The sequence below is a fragment of the Loxodonta africana genome, chromosome 13, assembly GCF_030014295.1.
Source record: "Loxodonta africana isolate mLoxAfr1 chromosome 13, mLoxAfr1.hap2, whole genome shotgun sequence".
Classification (NCBI taxonomy): Eukaryota; Metazoa; Chordata; class Mammalia; order Proboscidea; family Elephantidae; genus Loxodonta; species Loxodonta africana.
Window position 1 is genome coordinate 85,503,555 of NC_087354.1, and position 23,995 is coordinate 85,527,549.

The window sequence follows — 23,995 nt, forward strand, 5'->3', positions numbered from 1 at the left end:
CAGGTGATTTTAAATGATTACAAGTACATTTCAAATGCATGGCTAAAGAACATAGAAAACATTATACATTTAGCCAATTCTATATGATCATTCTTAACCTAATTTTAACATTATCTTCATTTTGGCAGATGTACTGTAGCATGTCTGATAATGTTCATCTTTTCCTTTCCTCCTTTATGGCACTCATTTCATTTTGGCTCAAAGGAATGCACTAAATCTCAGGTATTGTAATTTGTGTGTGGTCTCCTAACTTTAACCTAAGTATGTCTGTTAATTTGCATTGTTAACTACTGGGTTTATAATATGGGTGTGTTTTGCTTGGTCTTGTCCTTTTGCATTTTGCCCCGATTTAGTCAAGTCTCTTAGACCTGGAAACATTCCCTTTGGTAAGACCAGGTGGTGGCAGAGGCTACTTTATTTGTGCAGACTGAGGGAGGGACTAAGCCACCTTTGAAGAAAGAAAAAAAGTGCAGCCTGATTATTTTTAAGAAATGGCACAGTGCTTAAGAGCTTGCCTGCTAACCAAAATGTTGGCAGTTTGAATCTACCAGGGGTTCCTTGGAAACCCTATGGGGCAGCTCTACGCTGTCCTGCAGGGTCGCTATGAGTCGGGATCGACTTGACTGCAGCGAGCGAGAGCACACTGTTCTTTACCAACTTGCTTTGAAAATAAAGAAATGAAAAAGGAGACAGACAGATACAGTGAAATTTTACTGCTTGTTGTATGAAAGCCTATGGGAAGTCCATTAAAAATTTTCTTTTTAATGCTGCTGGTGAAAGCGCTAAAGCTCAGACTCCCAGTGTGAGAACGTGTTGAGCGTGTTGGGAGACCACTGGCAAACTTCTAGTCAGAAGAGAGGTTAGTCAAAAAGGAAATAAGAATTTAAAATCTCTCGTATTTTCTTATTTGTGCTTTATTTTTAACCAAATTTCATGCTTTTATTTCATTCTGCATTTTAGTCACAAGGCCTATAATAATATTTTTGCTCATTTCTTTCTTGCCAATACATGAGTAATTTAGATTTTTAGTGTTACTCTCTGAAATAAGGGTCATTTGGGTTTAAGGAAGGAAAACAGAGCTGTCTCTGGAAACAAACTGGTTAAGTACCTAGTAGGATTTTGTGGCGATTTTTTCTTATTGTCTAGGAAAAAAATCACAAGTAATTTAATTCACACTAGAGGAAGCCTGTCCAAAATATAGTATCTCTGGCCATTGTAGTAACTTTGCCTAAAAGCATGAACTATTTGTAAAATTTTTCAAAGTAAGAGGAGGCCGTTGCTCTTATGTTCTGCACAAGAGAATACGTATTACCACAGGTAGCATGCTTGCTGTGTTGTCTTTTAGAAGCACTGTTAATTTTTAAATAATGTGATCAGTCTGAAAATTTTTTATAAGAAAAAATTTTAAAAATCAGTCTTTAAAACTTTTAAGTTTTCAAAGATACACTTTAAAAATGTACAACTTCATATTTTAAAAGATGCAACAGTATGTGATTAATCCCCCCTTTTTTAACGTGGGAAGCCCTGGCGGCTTAGTGGTTAATAGCTATGGCTGCTAACCAAAAGACTGGTAGTTCAAATCCACCAGACGCTCTTTTGGAAACTCCGTGGGGCAGTTCTACTCTGTCCTATATAGAGTTGGAATTGACTTGACAGCAGCAGTTTTTTTGGGCGGGGTGGCGGTGGGTTTTAACATGAAAAAAATTACCAGTTAGCCTTATTCCCATTTAGAACTAGGAATTGAGTTTAAGATGTGCACTGATTTATGATGTATACCTTTTAAAATTAGATGTATTGCAATAATTTAAAACAGATTATAATGATTTTTCTTCGGAAACATGAATACTCATATAGACCGTGAAACGTGTTTTCAGGACATTTTTTTCAAAGCAAGCGTGTGAAGTTTGTATAGAGAAAATAAGCATTTTTAAAATGCAGTGAGAAGGGAACATTGAAGATAGCTTTCATTAGCATTTTCTTACATTTTGATGAGTTGAGGTTAAGGCTGTGTTTAAGACTGCCAGAGAATAGAATGTGGCATGAATTTTCAGTCTTAGACTGGGTAAAGCATACAGGCAGGTGGTTGATAAGGTCTCTGGCAGAGACTGGAAGATTTGGGATAAGTCTCTAAAGAGACTGACTTGAGACTTTGGGCAGGTAATACATACAGGGATGGGTTACCTAATAAGCAAGGGAAGCATGTGCTTCGGGCATCATCAGTACAGGGGTACCAGTAGTCCAAAGCAAAGACCCGTAGGTGCCAAGCAGATAGGACACAGGGAAAAGCGAGTGCTGCAGTGGAAGGGAACTAGCAGGGCACTAAATGAAAGTAATACCAGCTCCGTACATGAGAATGTGCTGGCTGGAAATAAAGTTCACAAAGGGTCATGAGGGCGCCCATGCGAAAGGTTGTTGAAACTACGAGGCCCCTATTACTTATATACCTTCATTGACATCTGTCTGCTATGGTCCCCTCTTTATAAATGAAACTCCTTATCTCGGTGAGTTTCTTGGGATTATACTGTTTGTTTCTAATAAACAAGAGGTGAGGGTGGGCTGTCAAGCCTAACTCTTGCTACATTTATCCAGTATGCAACTGGACTCAACATGAGCAGTTGCTGCGCAAGGACAAATTATATTAATAGATAACAGGTCTCTGACCAGTTTTGAGAGAACCGTCTTGTCTATCCATGTCAGCTGATCAAGCAGCTCCAGCCAGGAGGGCCAGCAGTGCTCTTTGTCACGATGCAGACACCAAGGCTGTACTCTTGCGCATGTCCTAGTTAACAACTAAAGTTAACTCCAGTCCCAGATGACGCACAACAGTGAGGGAACTCGAAGAAGTCGACCATTGCAATGAATTCCGTTAAGATACATTTTGATTGTATCGCATTTACATAGAGAGTTATGCCCTAAGTTTTGTAAACAATAATATTTATAACTTTGACTTTAAAGTATGTTTGGCATACATGCAAACTCAATCTAGCATACATTTAATTTACTAACATGGGTAATAATTTAATACTAACATAGCAAACCTCCAAAACTACTGGAAATGTTAATATTTATCTAATGCGATAACAAAAAAATTTGTGTGACTCGCCTTATTGTGATACTCACTTTATTGCAGTGATCTAGAATCAAACCCACAATTTTTCCGAGGTATGCCTGTGTATCGGCAGTGCGTCTGTCAGTTTGTCATACTGCGGTGGCTTGCATACACCTGTGGTACTGGAAACTTGCCACCAGTGTTTCAGCTACCAGCGGGGTCCCTCATGGTGGACAGGTTTCAGTGGAACGTCCAGACTAAGGCCGACTAGGAGGAAGGTCCTGGTGGTCCACTTCTGAAAAACTGGCCAGCGAAACCCTTGTGAGTAGGCATGGGGCACTGTCTGATCGAGTGCTGGAAGACGAGCCCTGACTGGGCAGGGCAGCTCCTCAAAGCAGAGTCGACCTTGATGACATGGACGGACTCAAGCTGTCAGGACCTTCGTTTGCTGATGTGGCATGACTCAAAATGAGAAGAAACAGCTGCAAACATCCGTTAATAATCAGAATGTAAAATACATGAGGTATGAATCTAGGAAAATTAGAGATTGACAGAAATTAAATGAAACACATAATTATCTATGTCATAGGCATTAGTGAGCTAAAGTTGACTGCTGTGGGCCATTTTGAATCAGATAATCATAGGGTCTAGTATAGTGGAAATTCAAATTGAAGATGAATGGCGTCACATTCATCATCAAAAAGAACATTTCCAGATCTATCCTGAAGTAAAGGCTGCCGGTGATAGGATAATATCCATACGCCTACAAGGAAGACGAGTTTTAAGATGACCAAATTTACGCACCAACCTTTAATGCCAAAGATGAGGAAATTGAACATTTTGACCAAGTTCTGCAGTCTGAACTTAATACAAAATTCAAGAAGATCCATTGGTAATTATTAGTGATTGGAATGTAAAAGTTGGAAACAAAAAAGAAGGATCTGTAGTTGGAAAATATGGCCTTGGTGATAAAAATACTGCAGGGAGATCTCATAACAGAATTTTGCAAGACCAATGACTTATTCTTTACAAATACCTTTTGTCTACAACATGAATGACCACTATACACATGGACCTCACCAGATGGAAAACACAGAAATCAAATACACTATGTCTGTGGAAAGAGATGGTGTGCAAGCTCAATATTATCAGTTAGAACTAGGCTGGGGGCCGACTGTAGAACAGGCCATCGATTGCTCATATGCAAGCTCAAGCTGAAGCTGAAGAAAATTAAAACAGACCCACAAGAGCCAAAATACAACCTTGAGTATATCGCACCTAAATTTGGAGACTGTCTCAAGAACAGATTTGATGTATTGAACACTAATGACCAAAGACCAGACAAGTTGTGCAGTGAAATCAAGGACAGGACATCGTACGTGAAGAAAGCAAACTATCGTTAAAAAGACAGGAAAGTACGAAAAGACCAAAATGGATGTCAGAAGAGACTCTGAAAATTGCTATTGAACGTGGAGCAGCTACAGCAAATGAAAGAAATGATGAAGTAAAAGAGCTGAACAGAAGATTTCAAAGGGCAGCTGGAGAAGACAGAGTAAAGTATTATGATGACATATGCAAAGACGTGGAGTTAGAAAACCAGAAGGGAAGAATGCATTCAACATTTCTCAAGCTGAAAGAACTGAAGAAAAAAATCAAGCCAGGAGTTGCAGTTTTGAAGGATGCTATGGGCAAAATTTTTCTGGGTCTGGGATGGGCAAAATACTAAATGGCACAGGAAACGTCAAAAGAAAATGGAAGTAATTCACAGATTCATTGTACCAAAAAGAATTGATCAACTTTCAACCATTTCAGGAGGCAGCATATCATCAAGAACCGACGGTGTTGAAGGAAGAAGTCCAGGTTGCTCTGAAGGCATTGGCAAAAAACAAAGTCTCCAGGAATTGATGGAATATCAGTTGAGATGCTTCAACAAATGTATGCAGCCCTGGAGGTGCTCACTCATGTATGCCAAGAATTTTGGAAGACTGCTACCTGACCAGCTAACTATAAGAGGTCCATATTTGTCACCATCCGAAAGAAAGATGATCCAACAGAATGTGGAAATTATCGAACAGTATTGTTAATATCACACATAAGTGAACTTTTGCTGTAGATAATTCAAAAACAGTTGCAGCAGTACATTGACAGGGAACTGCCAAAAGTTTAAGCCAGATTCAGAAAAGGATGTGGAATGAGGGATATCATTGCTGGTGTCAGATGGATCCTGGCTGAAAGCAGAGAATACCTGGAAGATGTTTACCTGTGTTTTATTGTCTGTTCAAAGGCGTTTGACTGTGTGGGTCATAACAAATCATGTATAGCATTGTGAAGAACGAGAATTCCAGAATACTATACATACTCCAGGAGGCAGTGTTTCAAACAGAACAAGGGGATACTGTGTGGTTTAAAATCAGGAAGGGTGTGCATCAGGACTGTATCCTTTCACCATACTTCTTCAGTCCGTATGCTGAGCAAGTACTCCTTGAGGCTGGAGTATATGAAGAAAGTGGCATCAGGATTGGTGGAAGACTCATTTACAACCTGTGATATACAGATGACACAGCCTTGCTGGTTGAAAGTGAAGAGGACTTGAAGCACTTACTGATGAAGATCAAAAACCATAGCCTTCAGTATGGATTACACTTCAACATAAAACAAAAATCTTCACAAGTGAATCAATAAGCAACATCATGGTAAATGGAGAAAAAATTGAAGTTTCAAGGATTTCATTTTACTTGGATCCACAGTCAGTGCTCATGGAAGCAGCAGTCAAGAAATCAGACAACCTGTTGCATTGGACAGATCTGCAAAAGACCTCTTTAAAGTCTTGGAAAAAAAAAAAAAAGATACCACTTTGAGGACTAGGGTGCACCTGACTCAAGCCATGATATTTTCAGTCACCTCATATGCATGCAAAAGGAAGACCAAAGAAGAATTGATGCCTTTGAATTACGATGTTAGTGAACAATATTGAATATACCATGGGCTGCAAGAAGAATGAACAAGTCTGTCTTGGAGGAAGTACAGAGTGCTGCTTGGAAAAGAGGATCGTGAGAGTTTGTCTGACATTGTTTGTACATGTTTTCAGGAGGGACCAGTCCCTGGAGAAGCACATCATGCTTTAGTAAATTGGAGGGTCAGTGAAAAAGAGGAAGACCCTCAATGAGATGGATTGATACAGTGGCTGCAACAGTGGGCTCAAACATAGGAGTGATTGTGAGGGTGGTGTGGAACTAGACAGTGCTTTGTTTTGTTGTATATAGGGTTGCTATGAGTCAGAACCGACTGGACGGCACCTAACAACTACAACAATGCCTGTACGTGACTCCCATATCCCTTTGGAATGTGAGAGTAAGCAGAGGAGGGGGCAGATTATCAGTGTTTAGGGCCCTCACATGCCTTACTCTGTCCCTGAATACATAGTTTACTTTGTCTCCAGGTTCAGGACAAGGCAGGGAATAAAAAAAGCCCTGTTTAATTTATTCGTAATTACAGGGCATTTCTAAACCCTTGTGTAGTTTATTCTAGAAATTTTTGTGGGTTGGGAAATCTGAGTTCCATAATAAAGACAGTGAGGAGAAGAAGTAGGACTGAATGGAAGGAAGGTCATATCAGGTTTGCTGCCTGACCTTCTTTAACTTTTACCTTATTAGAGTCCTGTGGGAAGCTGCTGCATACCTGCCTTTCCTTTTATTCCTCCATCTTTTCCGTGAATGAAAACTATGCTTCCTTACCCCAGCCCTATTCTCTTCCCAGTTTGGAGAGATCAAAAATTGTACAGAGACATTAGACTGAAGACCAGAGATAACTTGCCTTTGCAAAACTGTGGAGTTTAAGTGTACCAAACTGGCAATGCAGAAAATTCCAGCCTTCCTCTGCTGGTTGCCAAGTTGTAATTCTCTCACGCTTTGAATTCTGATTGACTCTCCACCCAGCCCTGAAAAAGTATGACTATATATCAATTTGAATTAGGAGCATTTGAACACAGTATAAGAAAACACATAAAGTTTCAATTGATATAAAATTTGTGTCATAACTCTAGTCCATCAACCATCTAAAAAGGTATTCCTCGTGTGTGTGTCCTGATAGTGCTCCTTTTCTGCCATGTGAATGTACGCTTCAGAACACTTTCTAATAAATATAATTGACTTTTTCAGTAGATTAGGCTTGAAGTTCTTCATACAGGTGTAAACAAGTAATAGAAAAAAAAATATTACCTAAATTCAAGTTAATGTAATGTAAATTGAATACAATGTAATATTGCAACATTATAGGAATAGTTTTTTACTAGGATCAATGATAATATAATACCTATAAAATGTGGCAGAAATGTAATAAGACTGATATGTTTCTGAGACTTGTGAAAAATCAGTTCCATTTTTTATAAAGTTATTCTTTATAGTAATACAAGGTAAAACTTATTTCTTATAATTGTGATATATAACTCCAAGTTATAGATCTCTGAAATAGTTTTTTTTTTTTAAGTAAAGATAAATTTGGTTTAAGTTGGTTTCTTCAATTAAGGGCTTCTTGGTAGGTTTGGTCAGTTTAAAAAATTGTTTAGATGCTGAAAGTAATGAAAAAAATTACAGCTTTTAATTATGTGATCATTCACATATATTTGACATTAGACTTTGCTACTGGAGCTACTGTCCTTAAATTAGAAACAGCCAGTAATTTCACTAAGGTTATTACTTTGCTTTGTCAGTTATTATTATTATTTTTTTTAATCGAAGCCTCCTTAATTTAGTTTTCAGAATTCACTAGTGAACAGTAAGAGAAAGTGTTTGGAGCGATGTATCAGTGACTTGGGTATCTACTAAATTTCCTAGGATATGAAGGACTGACTCAGGATTTTAACTTACAAAGTCAATTCATGTCCTATCTTATATGCTATTTAAAATGTTTATATGCTCTATAGAAATTATAAAATTAAAAAACTATAAATGTCCAAGTATAGGGGAAGTTTCTCAGTTATTTTAATGTTTTTTAATTTAAGTACATCAAACATTTGTTTAACTTAAGCTAAAGCCTTTGTTGCCGATATTGTCTTCAGTGCCTCTTTGTGAATAATAATAGGATGAGTTTCAGAAAATTGGCGTTATCATCCAAACCCCCTGAGGGACCAGATTGCTAGGCTGAAGGCTGAGGGACCATGGTCTCGGGGAACATTTAGCTCAACTGACATAACATAGTTTATAAAGAAAATGTTCTACATTCTACATTGGCGAGCAGCATCTGGGGACTTGAAAGCTTGTGAGTCTCCACCTGAGATACTACAGTGGTCTTGCCCCGTCTAGAGCAAGGGAGAATGAAGAAAACCCAAAGACACAAGGGAAAGATTAATTTAAAGAACTAATGAACCACAACTACCACAGCCTCCACCAGACTGGGTCCAGCACAACTAGATGGTACCCAGCTACCATCAAACCAGCTGCTCTGACAGGGATCACAATAGAGGGTGCCTGGTAGGGCTGGAGAAAAATGAAGAACAGAATTCTAACTCACACATAAAAAAAGACCAGAGTTACTGGCCTGACGGAGACTGGAGAAACCCTGAGAGTATGGCCCCTGGATACCCTTTTTTAGCTCAGTATTGAAGTCACTCCTGAGGTTCACCCTTCACCCAAAGATTAGACAGGCCCATAAAACAAAACGACACTAAAAGGGCACAGGAGCCCAGGGGCAAGGACAAGAAGGCAGGAGGGGCCAGGAAGGCTGGTAATAGGGAACCCAGGGTTGAGAAGGGGAGAATGTTGATATGTCATGGGGTTGGCAACCAATGTCACAATTAAAAATAGAGGAAAAAAAGAAAATCGTGTGTTACATTTTTTGCACCAGAGGAAAAAAAAACTCAGTTATTATTTCCATTTATATGCTTTTATTTAACAAATACTGAGTGCTTACCATGTTCCAGGTCGATGGCAGAATTCTAGGGATGTAAAGGTCTGCAGGACAGACAGGATCTTGCCCTCACTGTATTCAGGATGGGGATACAGACAGACAGATGGGAAACTAAAATACCAGGAAGTGCAGGCACTACAGAGGCAGGCCGGCAGGCGCTTGGAGGAATCAGGGATGGTCTCCTGAATAGCATTAGTGCTTTTGCTCAACGGAACATATTCTGCGTAGAGGGAACCCCATTTGTTCAGAGACCTTAGAGGCTGAGTGATTGTATGGTTTTTGGAAGTCATGTTGAGAAAATTGAGCTTTTTCACAAGGGCTCTATGGAGCGCCAAAGAGACTGAAGCACAGGGTGTGATGGTATGGATGGTATGGATTTGGAGGGTGGGAGTGGCAGGATAGGGCTGCATGACCTGGTTAAAGTAACGGAAGTGGTGGCCGGAATTTGGCTATTGACAGTAAGAATTAAGAGTAGGATTTAAGTGGTATTCAGGGTAAAGAAAGTAGAAATAATTGTGTTTCAAAATAAAGCTATAAATAGCCCTAATCCACTAATTGCTGATGATTATTTTTGTGGGGAGTGGTTTCTGTCCTAGTAGCGTTTACTGACATTACTGTATATGAATACAAATACTTGAGTGGTAGTTTCAGGGTGATTATTCTTTAATTCAGGAAAGCTCAAAGGAAATGGAAAATTGAATTCAGTAACAAAGAATAGAGTGTGGAGAGAGTGCTAGAGGGGTGTAATAGTCACAGGTTTTGCTAGGTGCTGTTTATCGTATGCATGCCTGGTGGCTTATATTCACATCCGGCTCTTAAAGAGGTGTCAGAAGAGTGTCCTTTGCTTCGCATGCTCATCAGCAGTAGGTTTACTGGTTCCTCTTCACCTAGATCAGGTTGCATTTTAGAATCCTTTTGAAAGCTCCCAGTGGAAAGGTCTCTGAACAATAGGTGGATGTGCCACAACTGTGCCTCGTGTGCTGCAGATTCTGGTAAAATGCAGCATGTCAAAGCTGCTGCCGTGGTCTCAGGCTCCTTGGTTTGGGGGGACTGTTCCTCTTTCTTGCAGTTATAATCAGGTATTTATGTTGATTTAATTTATACAGACTGGGAAATTATACCATAGAGCTTTTATAGAAATTGAAATGTAAATTAGGAAATAATTTAAAACATAAAATGATCTCTCTCAAGCTATTAACAGCATGCATTGCAAATTCATGCAAGACACTTGGGAATAGTATGCAGGGTGCTGTTTACCCAAGTTCCAGCTTCTGTCGGAGGGTGTCTATTTTTATATATTACATCATCTCTGCAGCAGAACTCTGGTGGCCACTGGGATTTACTGTTCTTTCATTCCGTTTGGAAAGAAAGCTTGTATTGATGTCATAATTGGAGCTATCTTTTGGTTGCGCTTGGAAATTGGAAGTAATAAGGATGTTGTGTAGCCAGTCATGCAATATTTCAGGCCTTTGGTTTGTCAGAGGGATCACTGCCCCTCTGCCCTGCTTCGAGTGTACGCACTGGAGGCTCAGAGCCTGTCATGTTTTAAATACACTGAGCGAAATTTTAGCTTTTCGTCACAGTCATTTCGGACTGTTTTATTTCTTATGTAGATGTGGCTTTTTTTTTTTTTTTTTTTGGTATGAGATTTTTCAGTGCTGCATGCTGGTTTGAAAAATGCCCCTGGAAAAATCTACTTTGATATTGAGATCTGTTTCTTACCAATGCTGTTTTGACCATTTTATGATGAAGTTACTAGTTGTAAGTTGTCTGTTTTCACTCTTGGTTATATCAGGCGATTAGAAATGTTCTCTTTTCAGTTTGGATCCAGTGTTCAATCATTATTAACTTAAAATTTCTATTAGCTGTAAGATTTTGCTGACTTATGGGAGAAACTATTATCCTATGCAGTTAGGTTCTAAATCACGTGTGATAAGAAGTATTTTATATATTTATGTTCGAATAATTTTAAACGCCTATTAAATGCAACGCATGTTTATATATATATATATTTGCATTTTCACTCTTTTCTCCAGAAAAACTGAGTCATTATCCATAATACCTTCGTGTGAGCCTTTTGGCTAATTTGAATATATCCATTTCACAGATGTGCCTGGCATTCTTTGTGATTATTGTAATTATGCGTATACTGAAAAATGAAGATATTTTCAGAAAAATTGTTGACTCTGTTGGGGAAAAAAGCCTTAAAAATTGTATTAGAGCAGTTTCTCATGGACTCCTTATGGGATCTGGTAGCCTTTCTCCCTCTCCCACTCCCTCTCCCTCCCCTTCCCCCTGCCCCAACCTCCTTTCTCTCTTTCAAGTAGAAGACAGGTGGTAGTTGGATATAATATGGAATTTGGAATTGCTGACTTACAGGAGAAATGACATGGCAGCAGAGTGGGACCAAGTCTGAAATAAACCAAAAAGAAAAACAAAACAAAACTCATTGCCATTGAGTGGATTCCAACTGATGATAATGCTGTAAGACAAAGTAGAACTGTCCCCATAGGATTTCCAAGGCTGTAAATCTTTAAGGAAGCAGATTGCCACACCTTTTTCCCCCGCGGAATGAATGGTGGGTTTGAAACACCAACCTTCTGGTTAGCAGCTGAGCGCTTTAACTGTTGTACCACCAGGGCTCCTCAAATCTGAAATATGGATTACTAATCCGGACAAATGGTAGAGTGATTCAGAAGAGAAAGATTTGAGGAGGCAAAAGAAAATACTCAAGTTGTGTTGATTTTTAGTCAGATATCTAAGAAGACAGTAATGATGGTCAGTCACCTGTGATTTGTGTACAATTCAGAGGATGCTGTAAAAAAAAAAAAAAACAAAAAAACCCTGTTGCCGTCAAGTTGATTCTGACTTAGAGCAACCCTGTAGGACCAAATAGAACTTTTCCTTAGGGTTTCCAACTTGTGGCTGGTAGATTTGAACTGCTGACCTTTTAGTTAGCAGTCAAGCTGTTAACAACTGTACCTCCAGGACTCCATGTGTTAAAAAATGTAGTTAAGGTCTCCAAATAAGTTATAATGTGCTGCCTTCACTTACTGACACATATCTACTCTATATTACCTTTATAAAAATTTCAAACTGAACCTTAAAAGAGCTGTTTTTGGAATTTTAGAATAATCAAGAGCTTTTTGAGAAAAGGTCATTTTGCTGTTTATTGATTTGTAAAATAAGCAAATCTTTTTTACCAGGTGGGATGTAGAAACTGCTTGGGCATCATTGATGTTACTGAAGGAGCACTTGATAGCTGCAGTGTTTTTATTTCTCTTTGCTGTTAACTTTTGCCTAGTTAGACTGGAAGAGTATGAGTAGCTACCATTCCGCAAGTGGGTTAAGTTGCCAGTCTTGAGAGGGCAGCTGAAGTTGGTATTTTGCGTAAACGCAGGGTTCTGTCTTAAAGGAATAGGGGCGGGGGGCGGGGGTAAATGTGCATTCTATGAATTCAGTAGAAGAGCTAAGAGACCGATTATTTCCTAGTTCATTTCTTAGAGCAAGCGGTTCTCAGTCTTTTTTTTTTTTTTTTTTTTAATTCTCAAGACTCATTTACACTCCTAAAATTTTTAAAAACTCCAGTGAGGTCTTGTTTATATGGGTTAGTATATCAATATTTACTGTATTTGAAATTGAAACTGATAAATTAAAAAAAATATTAATTAAAGCATAACAGTGATAAATCTATTGTGTTAACATAAATAAGGGATTATTTGTAATGCAAAATAATGATGTTTTACAAAACAAAGATTTACAAAAAGAGTGCTGGAGTTTTATACTTTTGCAAACCTGCCTAATATTTAGTTTAATAGAAAATGACTGGATTCTCATATCTTTTTCTTTTAGTCTATTGTGATGTACTGTTCTGGTTCAAGAATATAAATTATATGAAAAAAACCTGGCCTTCCCCAGGTAGCTGGAAAATGGAGGAGTAATTTAACAGTATTTTCAAATAATTGTGGATATTCTTCTTTGATATATTACACCAACATTTGAGAAGTGGTAGTTTCTTAAAAGTTAGTTGTAATGAGGAGTACGAAGCCTTGTTAGTGAAATTTTCTTACTTTGTTTTACTAAAACCCACTGGTCTTATCTGCACACGGAATTCATTTTTTTTTGCGTATGCATGATTTTTTAACATTTTTTGGTCCTTGTCTTAGTTACCTGGTGCTGCTGTTATACAGATACTACAACGTGGATGGCTTTAAAGAACAGAAGTTTATTGTCTCAAGTGTTAGAAGCTAGAAGTCCAAATCAGGGAGGGCATCAGCTCTAGGGGAAGATCCCTCCTCATCAGTAGCCCTTGGAGTTCCTTGGCAATCCTTGGTTTGTAGACAGTTCATCATATGATCTCTTCCTCCTGTTTGTGTCTGTCTCTCTGCCTGTACTTCCCTGTATAGGACACTATAAGAAGGGATTAATTAGGTTTAGAACGCCTTCTACTCTGATGATCTCATTAACATAAAAGAAAACTCTGGTTTCCAAGCAGGAGGTTATGACTTTATGTAACTTTTTGGGGCACACAGTTCAATCCGTAACAGTCACTGAGTTAAACAGTCTTTCAAAAGTTAGTACACTGTGCAATATCAAAAGATTACATCTGTTAATAGTGCCATTGATCTCATCAGAAAAGGCTTTAATTATTGGGAAACGTTTAAGGTCATGGTGTTAGACACAAGTTTTCCAAACTTATAATTGTTACTCGGAAGTCAGATTTTATCATTTGCATCCAGAATACTGTCATTTGCTTTCCTTGTACTGACAAAATCACTATGTTCATTTTTAGGAAAATGCCTGCCAGATATCCATGTCTGAGTAACCATAGTTTTCTAATTGTTCGTTCGGGTAGAAATGGTGATTCGTGAAAAAGAGGCTAGTTCAGCTTGCAACTCAAATAATTGCACAGCTTCTTTTCTTGAGACGCTCAGTATACTTTCGTATGTAGCCGAGGTTCTTTATGTGTGCTCCCCATTTTACCACGCAGAATATTACAAAGACCTGTACTAAAGGGTGGAGAGTCAATAAAAGTAATAACTGTTACCTGTTTCATCAAGGACGTTTTTAAGGAAATTTTTTTTTAAACTGCGAATGTGTGTTGGTGGAGCGTGCAGTGGCTGCGTTACTGGTACAGTAGATGTGTGTTGTTAGTGGTGCCGCTGCCGTAATTTGTGCTGAAACACCAACCAGGCTTTACCCATCGTGGCTTTCGGACATCAGTGCAGATGTGACTGCAGTGAAAAAGGCAAACAGGGCCTTACTGTTATAACAAAAGTAGTTTTGACCTCGAGAACCTCCTGGAAGGGTCTTGGGAGCCCTCGGGCATCCACAGACCATACTTTGAGAACTGCTGTCATAGAGCTTTGAGTCACTGTTGCTTCATGTTTTACTTGCATGAGTAGTGGACTAGACCTGTGAGAGTCAAGGGGAAGCCTATTAAAGCTTTGTATCAAATTATTTTAAATCCAAACTGGTGTTAATAAAGAAGGGCTTCTTCAGGACCAGCTTCGCAGTGTGTAGTAGAAGGCCTGATACAACATGGCTCTGTTTAAAATATTTTTATATAACCATATGTAGGGTTGGCTACATAATTTGCATGGCCCAGTGCAAAATGAAAATGCAGGGCCACTTATTGAAAAATTTCTATGAATTCCAAGATGGTGAAAGCAGAGTGTTAAACAAAGCACAGGACCCTTGTGAGTGCGCGGCTCTGTGAGCGACAGCCCAGCTCTCATGCCCACATGGCCGGCCCTGGCCTGGTGTTTCCTGTCTCATTGTTTTCCCTGCTGCCTTTTCCCTCTTCTTGTTTAATTTCCTTACTGATACTTGGAGCAGGTGGGAAGATTCCAAGCTAACTTTGGATGCGATTAGAAGAAAAATCTCAAAATGCTTTACATTAAATAATTGTTTGTGTTTTAAATATATACATTGTACTCATGTTTACCAATAATCCATTTCATAGTTTTATTTTATTTAGCATTTCTCATTTAGAACATTTTCCCCTTTAGAGATTTTATCTTTGAAATCCCTTTCTCCAAAAAATGCCCTCTGACTCATCCTTTCTGTTAATATAATTATGAGCTGTTTACTATGTGGATCTATAAAACATTTACATATTTCTGTAAACATTTGTGTGTTAGGCAAGTAGGATATAATCATAATTTTAAGGTGTCTGCCCTAGGTAACCTTTTAAATTGGATTTTTCTTCTTAGTCTTGCCATTAAGACTAGTTTTTGTGCTCTGTACAGCCCCTCTCAAAATTAAAAGAGATATACACTCTGGGTAGTTTAATAGCATTCTTATGAGTGATATGTAGTTAATGTCCAGGATAATCTAATTCTTTATAAATTGTTTCTGTTTGAGAATGCAAAAGCAAAAACATAATCCAGAAATGTATTTAAAACTTCTTTAGTCTCAAAACTCCTTTTCCCTGTTTGTTTAGAACTCCACCATCTTTGTTATCCTCTATTTTGGGTGTCCATTTTCTTTTGTTCCTGGGTCCTGTTTTTCTTTTGTGTCCTCATGCTGAAATCCTTTTCTGTCTGCCTGTTTCCTTTGTCATCTGAAAGTGTGCCAGGCGTGATTGTGCCCTGAGCTTCAATATGATTTAATAATTAGCCACTAAAACATATTATCTGAGGCTATGGATCCGCTTTGGAAAGGGACTGGAAATAGGTCCTCACTCCCCCAATTTGAATTGGTGGGACTCCGTTGGTGAAAGTACCCAAGTTGTCCACATGAAGATTCTGTGGGGTGCACCACTTAGTGACCGGAGACTCATGTGTCATTTCCTGCTTAGAGAACTGTCTCCTCGAAATTATCTCGTCTTCGATAACTTATTTCTACCTCTTATAGTAAAAACCATGCTTTCTAGCAATTTCAGTGTTAATACCTTGTTATTAATATCGAGTGGTATGTGCGTTTGACTTTGGTCCAATAAGCTTTTATTTTCCTTTATAGCCTGTAGAAAGCATTCGTTTTCTATAAAACACAAGCCATTGAGAAAACAGGCTTTGCTTTGCACGTGTTCTAATGCAGGGTTTTAGTTAGCATTTCTTGTGATGAACAGTACGTCCTGGTTGTTTCTAGCACCCCTTTGAATTGACTGATACCTGAAGCTCACTCTCAATTACTTGTTTTACTCTGTCCTGTAGGGTTGCTGTGAGTCCGAATCGACTTGACGTTAGCGGGTTTGGTATAAAAGTACAGGCATAGCTCGGAGATATTTTGGGTTCAGTTCCAGACCACCGCAACAAGCCGAATATGGCAGTAAAGCCAGTTGCATGCATTTTTTTAATTTCCCAGTGCATCTAAAAGTTAGCTTACACTATATGTAGTCTTTTAAGTGTGCAGTATCATTACACTTAAAAAAAAAAAAGTTCATACCTTAATAAAAAATACTTTAACGCTAAAAAAATGTTAATCATGATCTGAACCTTCAGTGAGTCATAATCTTTTTGCCGGTCGAGGGTCTTGCCTTGATGTTGATGGCTTCTGACTGCTCAGGGTGGTGGTTGCTGAAGGTTGGGGTGGCTGTGGCAGTTTCTTAAAATAAGATAACATCAAGGTTTGCAACATCGATTGACTCTTCCTTTCGTGAAAGATTTCTTTGTAGCGTGCAATGCTATTTGATAGCATTTTACCCACAGTAGAACTTCCAAAATTGGAGTCAGTCTTCTCATACTCTGCTGCTGATTTATCAGCTAAGCTTATGTAATACTCTAAATCCTTTGCTGTCATTTTGACAGTGTTCACTGCATCTTCACCAGGAGTACTTTCCATCTCAAGAAAGCACTTTGTTTTGCTGACTCATAAAGAAGCATCTCCTCATACAATTGGGCAGCCAGAATACACACAACATTTATCAATTAAGTTCACCATCTTATATGGACGCGGTTCGTTCGAACCGCAAAGCAATGACAATAGTTAACATTGAAGGTCAGTGATCACAGATCACTATAACAGATAGAATAATAATGAAAGTTTGAAGTATTGTCGGAATTACCAAAATATGACACAGAGACACAAAGTGAGCACATGCTGTTGGAAAAACGGCATCGATGAGACTTGCTTGATGCAGGGTTGCTACAAACCTTCAATTTGTAAAGAACACAGTCTCTGCGAAGGGCAAGAAAACAAGGTATGCCCATAGGTGAAAATTTTGAAGTACAACTAAAATATGAATAGTTAAAAATGCTCTCATTATCTACTTAGAACTTTTAAGAGTGGGAGAAATCAGATGTGTGTTTTGCTCTTCGTTTATTCAGTTACGTATGAGAAGGAAGATAGAATGTTGTCATCTTGAGCTCCTGTTGTCATATTGGTAGGCTGAATTCTTTTTTAAGAAAATATTAAAAAAAATTTCTATGGCATTTAAACTATTTTCTGTATTGAGGTAGCCTTCTATATTTAATTATTTTCCAGGCAGGCTGACTTGGAAACATTTCCTATTTGGAATGTATGTGATTACAACAGTGGAGCAGGCACGATAATATTCCTGGTAGCAAAGACCATTGATTAATGCTTCCATTTGTAACTACTGTCATTTTCTTATAGAATGAAGACTATTGAACCTTTATGAAAATGGATACGTATTGATATCCATTTGAAAGACATTACATTAAAAAATGAAAATACAAGGTGTACGTTAAAAATTAAATTCCTGAAGAGCCAGTAGAGTCTGAAAGCAGGTAGTGTCCTGAACGCTACTATATACCCTTTACATGGCAGGTGATAGGTGCTCAGTCATTTCTTGGTTATATGTTGATGTCTTTGGGGGAAACTTCCAGAATTAGCATTAGTTACTATTTCTAGGAGTGGCATTGTAGATCCACCTTCATTAACAACTCTGGAAAAGGATATCTGTACCGCAATATAACTCCAGCCATCCATACATCTTTAATTAATGGGTTGGCCAAACCTTGAATACAACTGACTTTTTAAAATATTCTGGAAGGAATAAAATTGGCCCTTATTGAATACTTATCATATTACCAGCCTAAGTGTTTTCTCATATGTTTTGCCAATTAAATCTCACCAAACTTCTTAAAGCTAGATGACGTAACCTCCATTGTCAGGAGATTAGGAAGAGGAAGCCAAAGAGGTTAAGTTTACATGCTCAGTGTTAGGGATAACTCACATTGTAAATGTTAGAGTCAGGCATAGACAGGTATTTTCCATTCCGATTCTATGAAATTAATTTATTTTTTGAAATGAATTTAACATATATTGCCTTTTATTTTATGAAATTTGATCTCCCTCAGATGCCTACTGTTTAAGTACCTTTTAAAGAGAGAGACTGCTGCGCAGACTGCCCAGTGTGCAGAAACGACCACTAAGGTTTTTTGCAGTGGTGATGGGCTTTGGTTTATTCGTCAGTCTTCTAAGTGGTCATGAAGTAGTTTTCCCTTTTTGGACCATGTATCTGTAATCAGTAAAATACAGCTTAAAAAAAAAACCAAACAAAAAACTTTCTAGTTTTATTCCAATACAGAAATGGGTTTTCACTTGTGAGTAGTGCTACTAACTAGTATTTCCTGTTTCTTAACAGAGGAGGACTATGTAGTTCATTAAGTAGTATATTTTTAAAGTAAGGTCCACTAATATCATAAGTAAGGAAAGCCAAAATTTTTCTGAAAGATCTTCTATAGGTGTGACTCAGTAATGAACCAGAATAATTTGCACTTGTCTAAAACCAGTCATACTTTTTAGATCTGAAAAAATTCCGCTCATAAAATGCTTGCTTCTATATCCCTGCTTCTACACAAATTTTGGAAATTTTTTGTAATATTTAAGAATATATAAAAAAGTAATTTTCAGGTGTTAAAAATTTTGTGAAACTGACTCTCCAGTTACTATTAGTTTTAGTAATTCATATTATTATTTTTAATGGAATACTACGCATCGATAAAGAACAGTGAGGAATCTGTGAAACATTTCATAATATGGAGGAACCTGGAAGGCATTATGCTGAGTGAAATTAGTCAGTTGCAAAAGGACAAATATTGTATAAGACCACTATTATAAGAACTTCAGAAATAGTTTAAACTGAGAAGAAAACGTTCTTTTGTGGTTGCGGGGGGAGGGAGGTGGGAGAGGGGCTTTCACTAATCAGATAGTAGATAAGAACTACTTTAGGTGAAGGGAAAGACAGCACACAATACAGGGGAGGTCAGCACAACTGGACTAAACCAAAAGTAAAGAAGTTTCCTGAATAAACTGAATGCTTCAAAGGTCAGTGTAGCAGGGGCAGGGGTCTGGGGACCATGGTTTCAGGGGACATCTAAGTCAATTGGCATAATAAAATCTATTAAGGAAGCATTCTGCATCCCACTTTGAAGACTGGCGTCTGGGTTCTTAAACGCCAGCAAGCAGCCATCTGAGATGCATCAATTGGTCTCAACCCACCTGGATCAAAGGAGAGTGAACAACACCAAGGACACAAGGCAGTTACGAGCCCGAGAGACAGAAAGGGCCACGTGAACCAGCGACTACATCATCCTGAGACCAGAAGAACTAGAAGGTGCCCGGCTACAACCGATGACTGCCCTGACAGGGAACACAACAGAGAACCCCTGAGGGAGCAGGAGAACAGTGGGATGCAGACCGCAGATTCTCATAAGACCAGACTTAATGGTCCGACTGAGACTAGAGGGACCCCAGTGGTCATGGCCCCCAGACCTTCTATTGGCCCAGGACAGGACCATTCCCGAAGCCAACTCTTTAGACATGGATTGGACTGGACAATGGGTTGGAGAGGGATGCCGGTGAGGAGTGTGCTTCTTGGATCAGGTAGACACTTGAGACTATGTTGGCATCTCCTGCCTGGAGGGGAGATGAGAGAGTGGAGGAGGTTAGAAGCTGGCGAAATGGACATGAAAAGAAGAGAGTGGAGGGAGAGAGCAGGCTGTCTCATAAGGGGAGAGTAATTGGGAGTGTGTAGCAAGGTGTATATGGGTTTTTGTGTGAGAGACTGACTTGATTTGTAAACTTTCACTTAAAGCACAATAAAAATTATTTTAAAAAATTATTTTTACATTATCGATATTACCTTCCACTTACCTTTTCTGTTTTGTTTTATGTGGTTCCCAGATTTCTTTCTTTTTTTACTAGTAGAAGATAAAAGTGAATGAATCAGTCAGTCAGTACACTGATAACAGATTTGGCAGTTTTTAATTTTGTCAGGTAAGGGTGTTAAAAAGAGAACCTTAAAGCTATTGTCTAATGATTATTACCATTACAGGAAGTCAGGATATTTTAATATCCACCCCTTCTCCCTGTCAAAGTAAATAACAAAAATCTCAGAATAAAGGATAGTTACTGCCAGAAAATCTTATCCTAAGATAGATTTATTTCTATTCGTGTGGTCTTCTGTCATTCCATATCAGATCACTCTCCCCATCCACTTTTTGCGTCTTGCTGAAGTTTGGTAACACGTTAGATGATATAACTTTAAGAACTTGAAAAAAGGATTTTGGAACTTTCCTAGTCGAATCACTTAACACAGTTTATTTTTTTCTGTATAATCCCTGAGTTTTTCAGCCTGTGCTTTAAGATTTTTAATTATCCTAAGCATTGATATTTGTGAACAGTTCATTTAAATAATGTGTGTACAAAGTAAAAGCTTAGTAAATCGTTGTCCTTGCATGCCATTGAGTCGATTCCAACTCAGAGTGAGTGCAAAGGACAGAGTAGACCTGCCCCGTGGGGTCTCCGAGGAGCAGCTGGCGGACTGGAACTGCAGGCCATTACAGTTCGTGAGCCGAGCCGTTACCCCCTGCGCCACCAGGCTCCAGTCTTTGTGGGAGCAGATCACCAGGTCTTTCTTCTTGTGGAGCAACTAGTGCTTAACCATCACGCCACCAGGGCACCTTTAGTAAATCATAGCAGTTATTATTTATTGTAGGAAAGGGTAATTATTAAGAAGCTTTTCGCTGTGTTTAGCTGAAATCTGTTTCTCTCTGTAATTTTAGTTCATGGGTCTAGAGTGCTTCTAAAGCAACATAAATAAATATTTATATTCTCTTTCGGTGTAACTGCCTTTTAGATACTTAGAGAAATCCTAACACTCTAAGCCTCTTCTCTGGGTGAAACATTCTCCACTATGGGAACTCCTGTAACTTTCCTCATTCTTTCTGTCATAGTTACTCATTATCTGTCCTCAATTACGATGTCCAGAACTGGCTGCTGCAGTGCAGGTTACAGCAGAGCTTACTGTCTTCCTTGCTCTGGGCATCATACCTCTGATAATGTAAATGGGATTGTGTTAGAGTTTTAAGGAGTTGTGCTTTGGCACATATTGAGATTTTTGTCTAACCGAATCTTAACAGATAACCCCTCCAGTATTCACCCTGTTAGGAATTGCGCCTCCACCCTGATCTCCCCTGTTGTGTACTTGTACAAGTGACGTTTTGATGGGTCTTTACGTTTACCCCTGTTAAATTTTAATCTGATGGTTTTAGCCTACTCTTCTAACCTGTTAAGTTACTTAAAGCCCTTAATTTTGTCAGATGAGTCCCTGAGTAGTATAAACAGTTAGTGTACTTGGCTGCTGGCTAAAAGTTTGGAGGTTCTGATCCACCCACAGGCACCTTGTGAGAAAAACCTGGCGACCCACTTCTGAAAAATTAGCCATCGAAAGCCTTGTGGAGCATAATTCTACCCTGACACACATGGGGTCTCCAGGAATTGGAATTAAGGCAACTGGTTTTGAATTTTGTCAGTAAACAAGTTAGACATCTTTTACAGTTACACAGCTGTCTTAGGTCTATTTCCTCTTCTTAAAAACCTGTGTCATAATACTTCATAGCTAGTTGACATTCAAGTGAAAGCATTATGTATTCATTCTTTGAGTAATTACCGTGTGTGGTACTAGGAGTAAAGCATAATTTACCATGGACAATAGCAGTTAAATAAAATGTTGTATGGTTCCTGTCCTCGGCTAACTTTCATTTTAGTTTGTCATGCAAGATTTTCTGTTTTTGTTAAATAAAAATAGAGGAATAATGAACATACTAATCACAAGGGAATATATTAATGGCAGATTAATAATAAAGATAATGTTTGCTGTTTACGTTTGCAGGGTTGCCTTGTGAATTAGTGTAGTAGGGAACTTTGAAGCCCTTGCTCCCTAGAAACAACAATGAAATGATTTGTACTTGAAACCTCAAGCATTACAAGATGAAGTCTGGCCTTTTCTTTAAGTAGGTTCTAGAAAATGAAGTGAACTTTGTTAAATTCACAGTTAAAGCTGACTCATTTTTCAAACAATTGCATTTTAAAAAGCCCCGTTCTTTATGTTGCAATTTCTCACTGACTTACAGGCTTCTTTGTTTTTCTGTCTCTATCACATGCCATCTCTTCAACCCTCTCTTCTAATGTGTCCCATATAAATACCGAGTACAGCTAATATGGGTAGGTTGCTACATGTGATTTTCCAGTTATGAGTCAGATGTTACAAACCATTTGTTGTTAGAAACTTTTTTTATTAAAGAAAGAAATAGCCTAAAGATTTCTTTAGAGCACAACTTTTGGAGTATATCTGGGTTCCCATCTTTAGACTCTCAATTACATCTTTTTTATATGAGGAGCTAACTAACAGATTCTCAGTATTTCTAAAGCCAGTATTTAGATTCAGCGGAGATATTTAACATTTACTCTGCCTGGCAAGGCATTGTGTTGGGCACTTTCCTATTTTATTTTGTAATTAAATCATTTTAAATAATGAACCTGAAGTACATTTCATTTGGTCAAAATGGAAAAAATAAAATTCTAACTCAGATTTCCTCTATGTCGGCTTTGGGAGAGGTGTTTTTAGGACCTGTTTAAAGTATACCCATGGATGGAGTAGACTGTGTGAAATGAGGTATTGAGTTATTTAAGGTATAAAGAGCTTGTCAGATAATCATCTTTTCTTTTTGAAAGAAATTATTAGTATTTAGTGGAAACGTATTGGACTTTGGAAAAGGGAAGTAAAATTTCTTACTATATTCAGTACAGTAATTTTGTTGGCGTTGTCTTTACCCTTAACTGGTTTGGTGTATTCATATAGACAATAGCATTTTTTTTAATGTCCTTTCTTTGGTGAAGAATAAAACGTTAGAAATCAAATTTGCTAAACCTCTAGTTTCCGGGTATCAAAGAGTAACTTCTTTCTGTCTTAATCACAGAATTTTTCCCAATCTCTGTAGTTTCTTTCTTGGGTGGGGGGGGAGGGGAAGAATCGGTATGTGATGATTAAGTGAAGTAAATGATATTAGAAACCTAGAGCTCTATTTTGTATTCTTCTATACTACTTATTCTATAGTCATACATACTCTATTTTTCTGTGAGAATCGAATACATTATTTTCTTGCTTCCCTTGGGTTTCACAAAGCTTAATTAAATGTTTGTAAAGCACATTGAGATCTATGGATAAAACACTGTGTAAGTACTAAATGATTAATAATTATTGAGAAGAACAGACCATTTTTTTCTCAATTTCGTAGTAATTAGAAAGTGAATGCTTTAGATGAAATAAATATGAATAAATACAACGGTATTAAATTTAGCATGGAAAGCGTTTGCATTAAGTAGTTTCGTGGACTATGTATATAATGTTTCACTCTTGGATCATTGTTACTGATAATTTAGAAGTCTTTGGGTATTCTTGACACAGGGCAGAAAAGTGTTTCTTGGTCCTTTTTCCTAGCTGGATCTATTTAATGATACTTGCTAAATCTAGAGGGTTAGAGAATGAGATTAACCCAAATTAAGACTACTTCAAGGTAAGCATGATTCATTCTTGCTGTGTAAAATCTGTAATATATGGTTCTCTGAAATCTTAACTTTATTTTTTATTTCTTAAACAGTGTTTGGCATAGCATAGCCTGACATAATTGTATTTCAATAAACAAGGTTGTGGGTATAGTGTCTTAGTCATCTAGTGCTGCTATAACAGAAATACCACAAGTGAATGGCTTTAACAAAGAGAAGTGTCAGCTCCAGGGGAAAGCTTTCTCTCTCTGTAGGCTCTGGAGAAAGGTCCTTGTTGTCAGTCTT

General features: G+C 38.1%; 1 protein-coding gene across 15 annotated transcripts in view; it reads left to right on the plus strand.

The window, feature by feature from the left end:
- RAPGEF2 (Rap guanine nucleotide exchange factor 2) overlaps nt 1–23,995 on the plus strand; it is a 316,637-nt gene that overhangs the window by 187,909 nt on the left and 104,733 nt on the right. For 11 of the 15 annotated variants that reach the window (XM_023558460.2, XM_023558463.2, XM_023558464.2 and 8 more), the window contains exon 7: nt 205–222. The exons of 3 other annotated variants lie outside the window; for them this stretch is intronic. In XM_023558460.2, the coding sequence (XP_023414228.2) occupies nt 205–222 (18 nt within the window). Of the gene's footprint in view, nt 1–128; nt 223–23,995 lie in introns of all 15 variants that reach the window. One more of the 15 variants, XM_023558467.2, reaches the window with a different exon arrangement.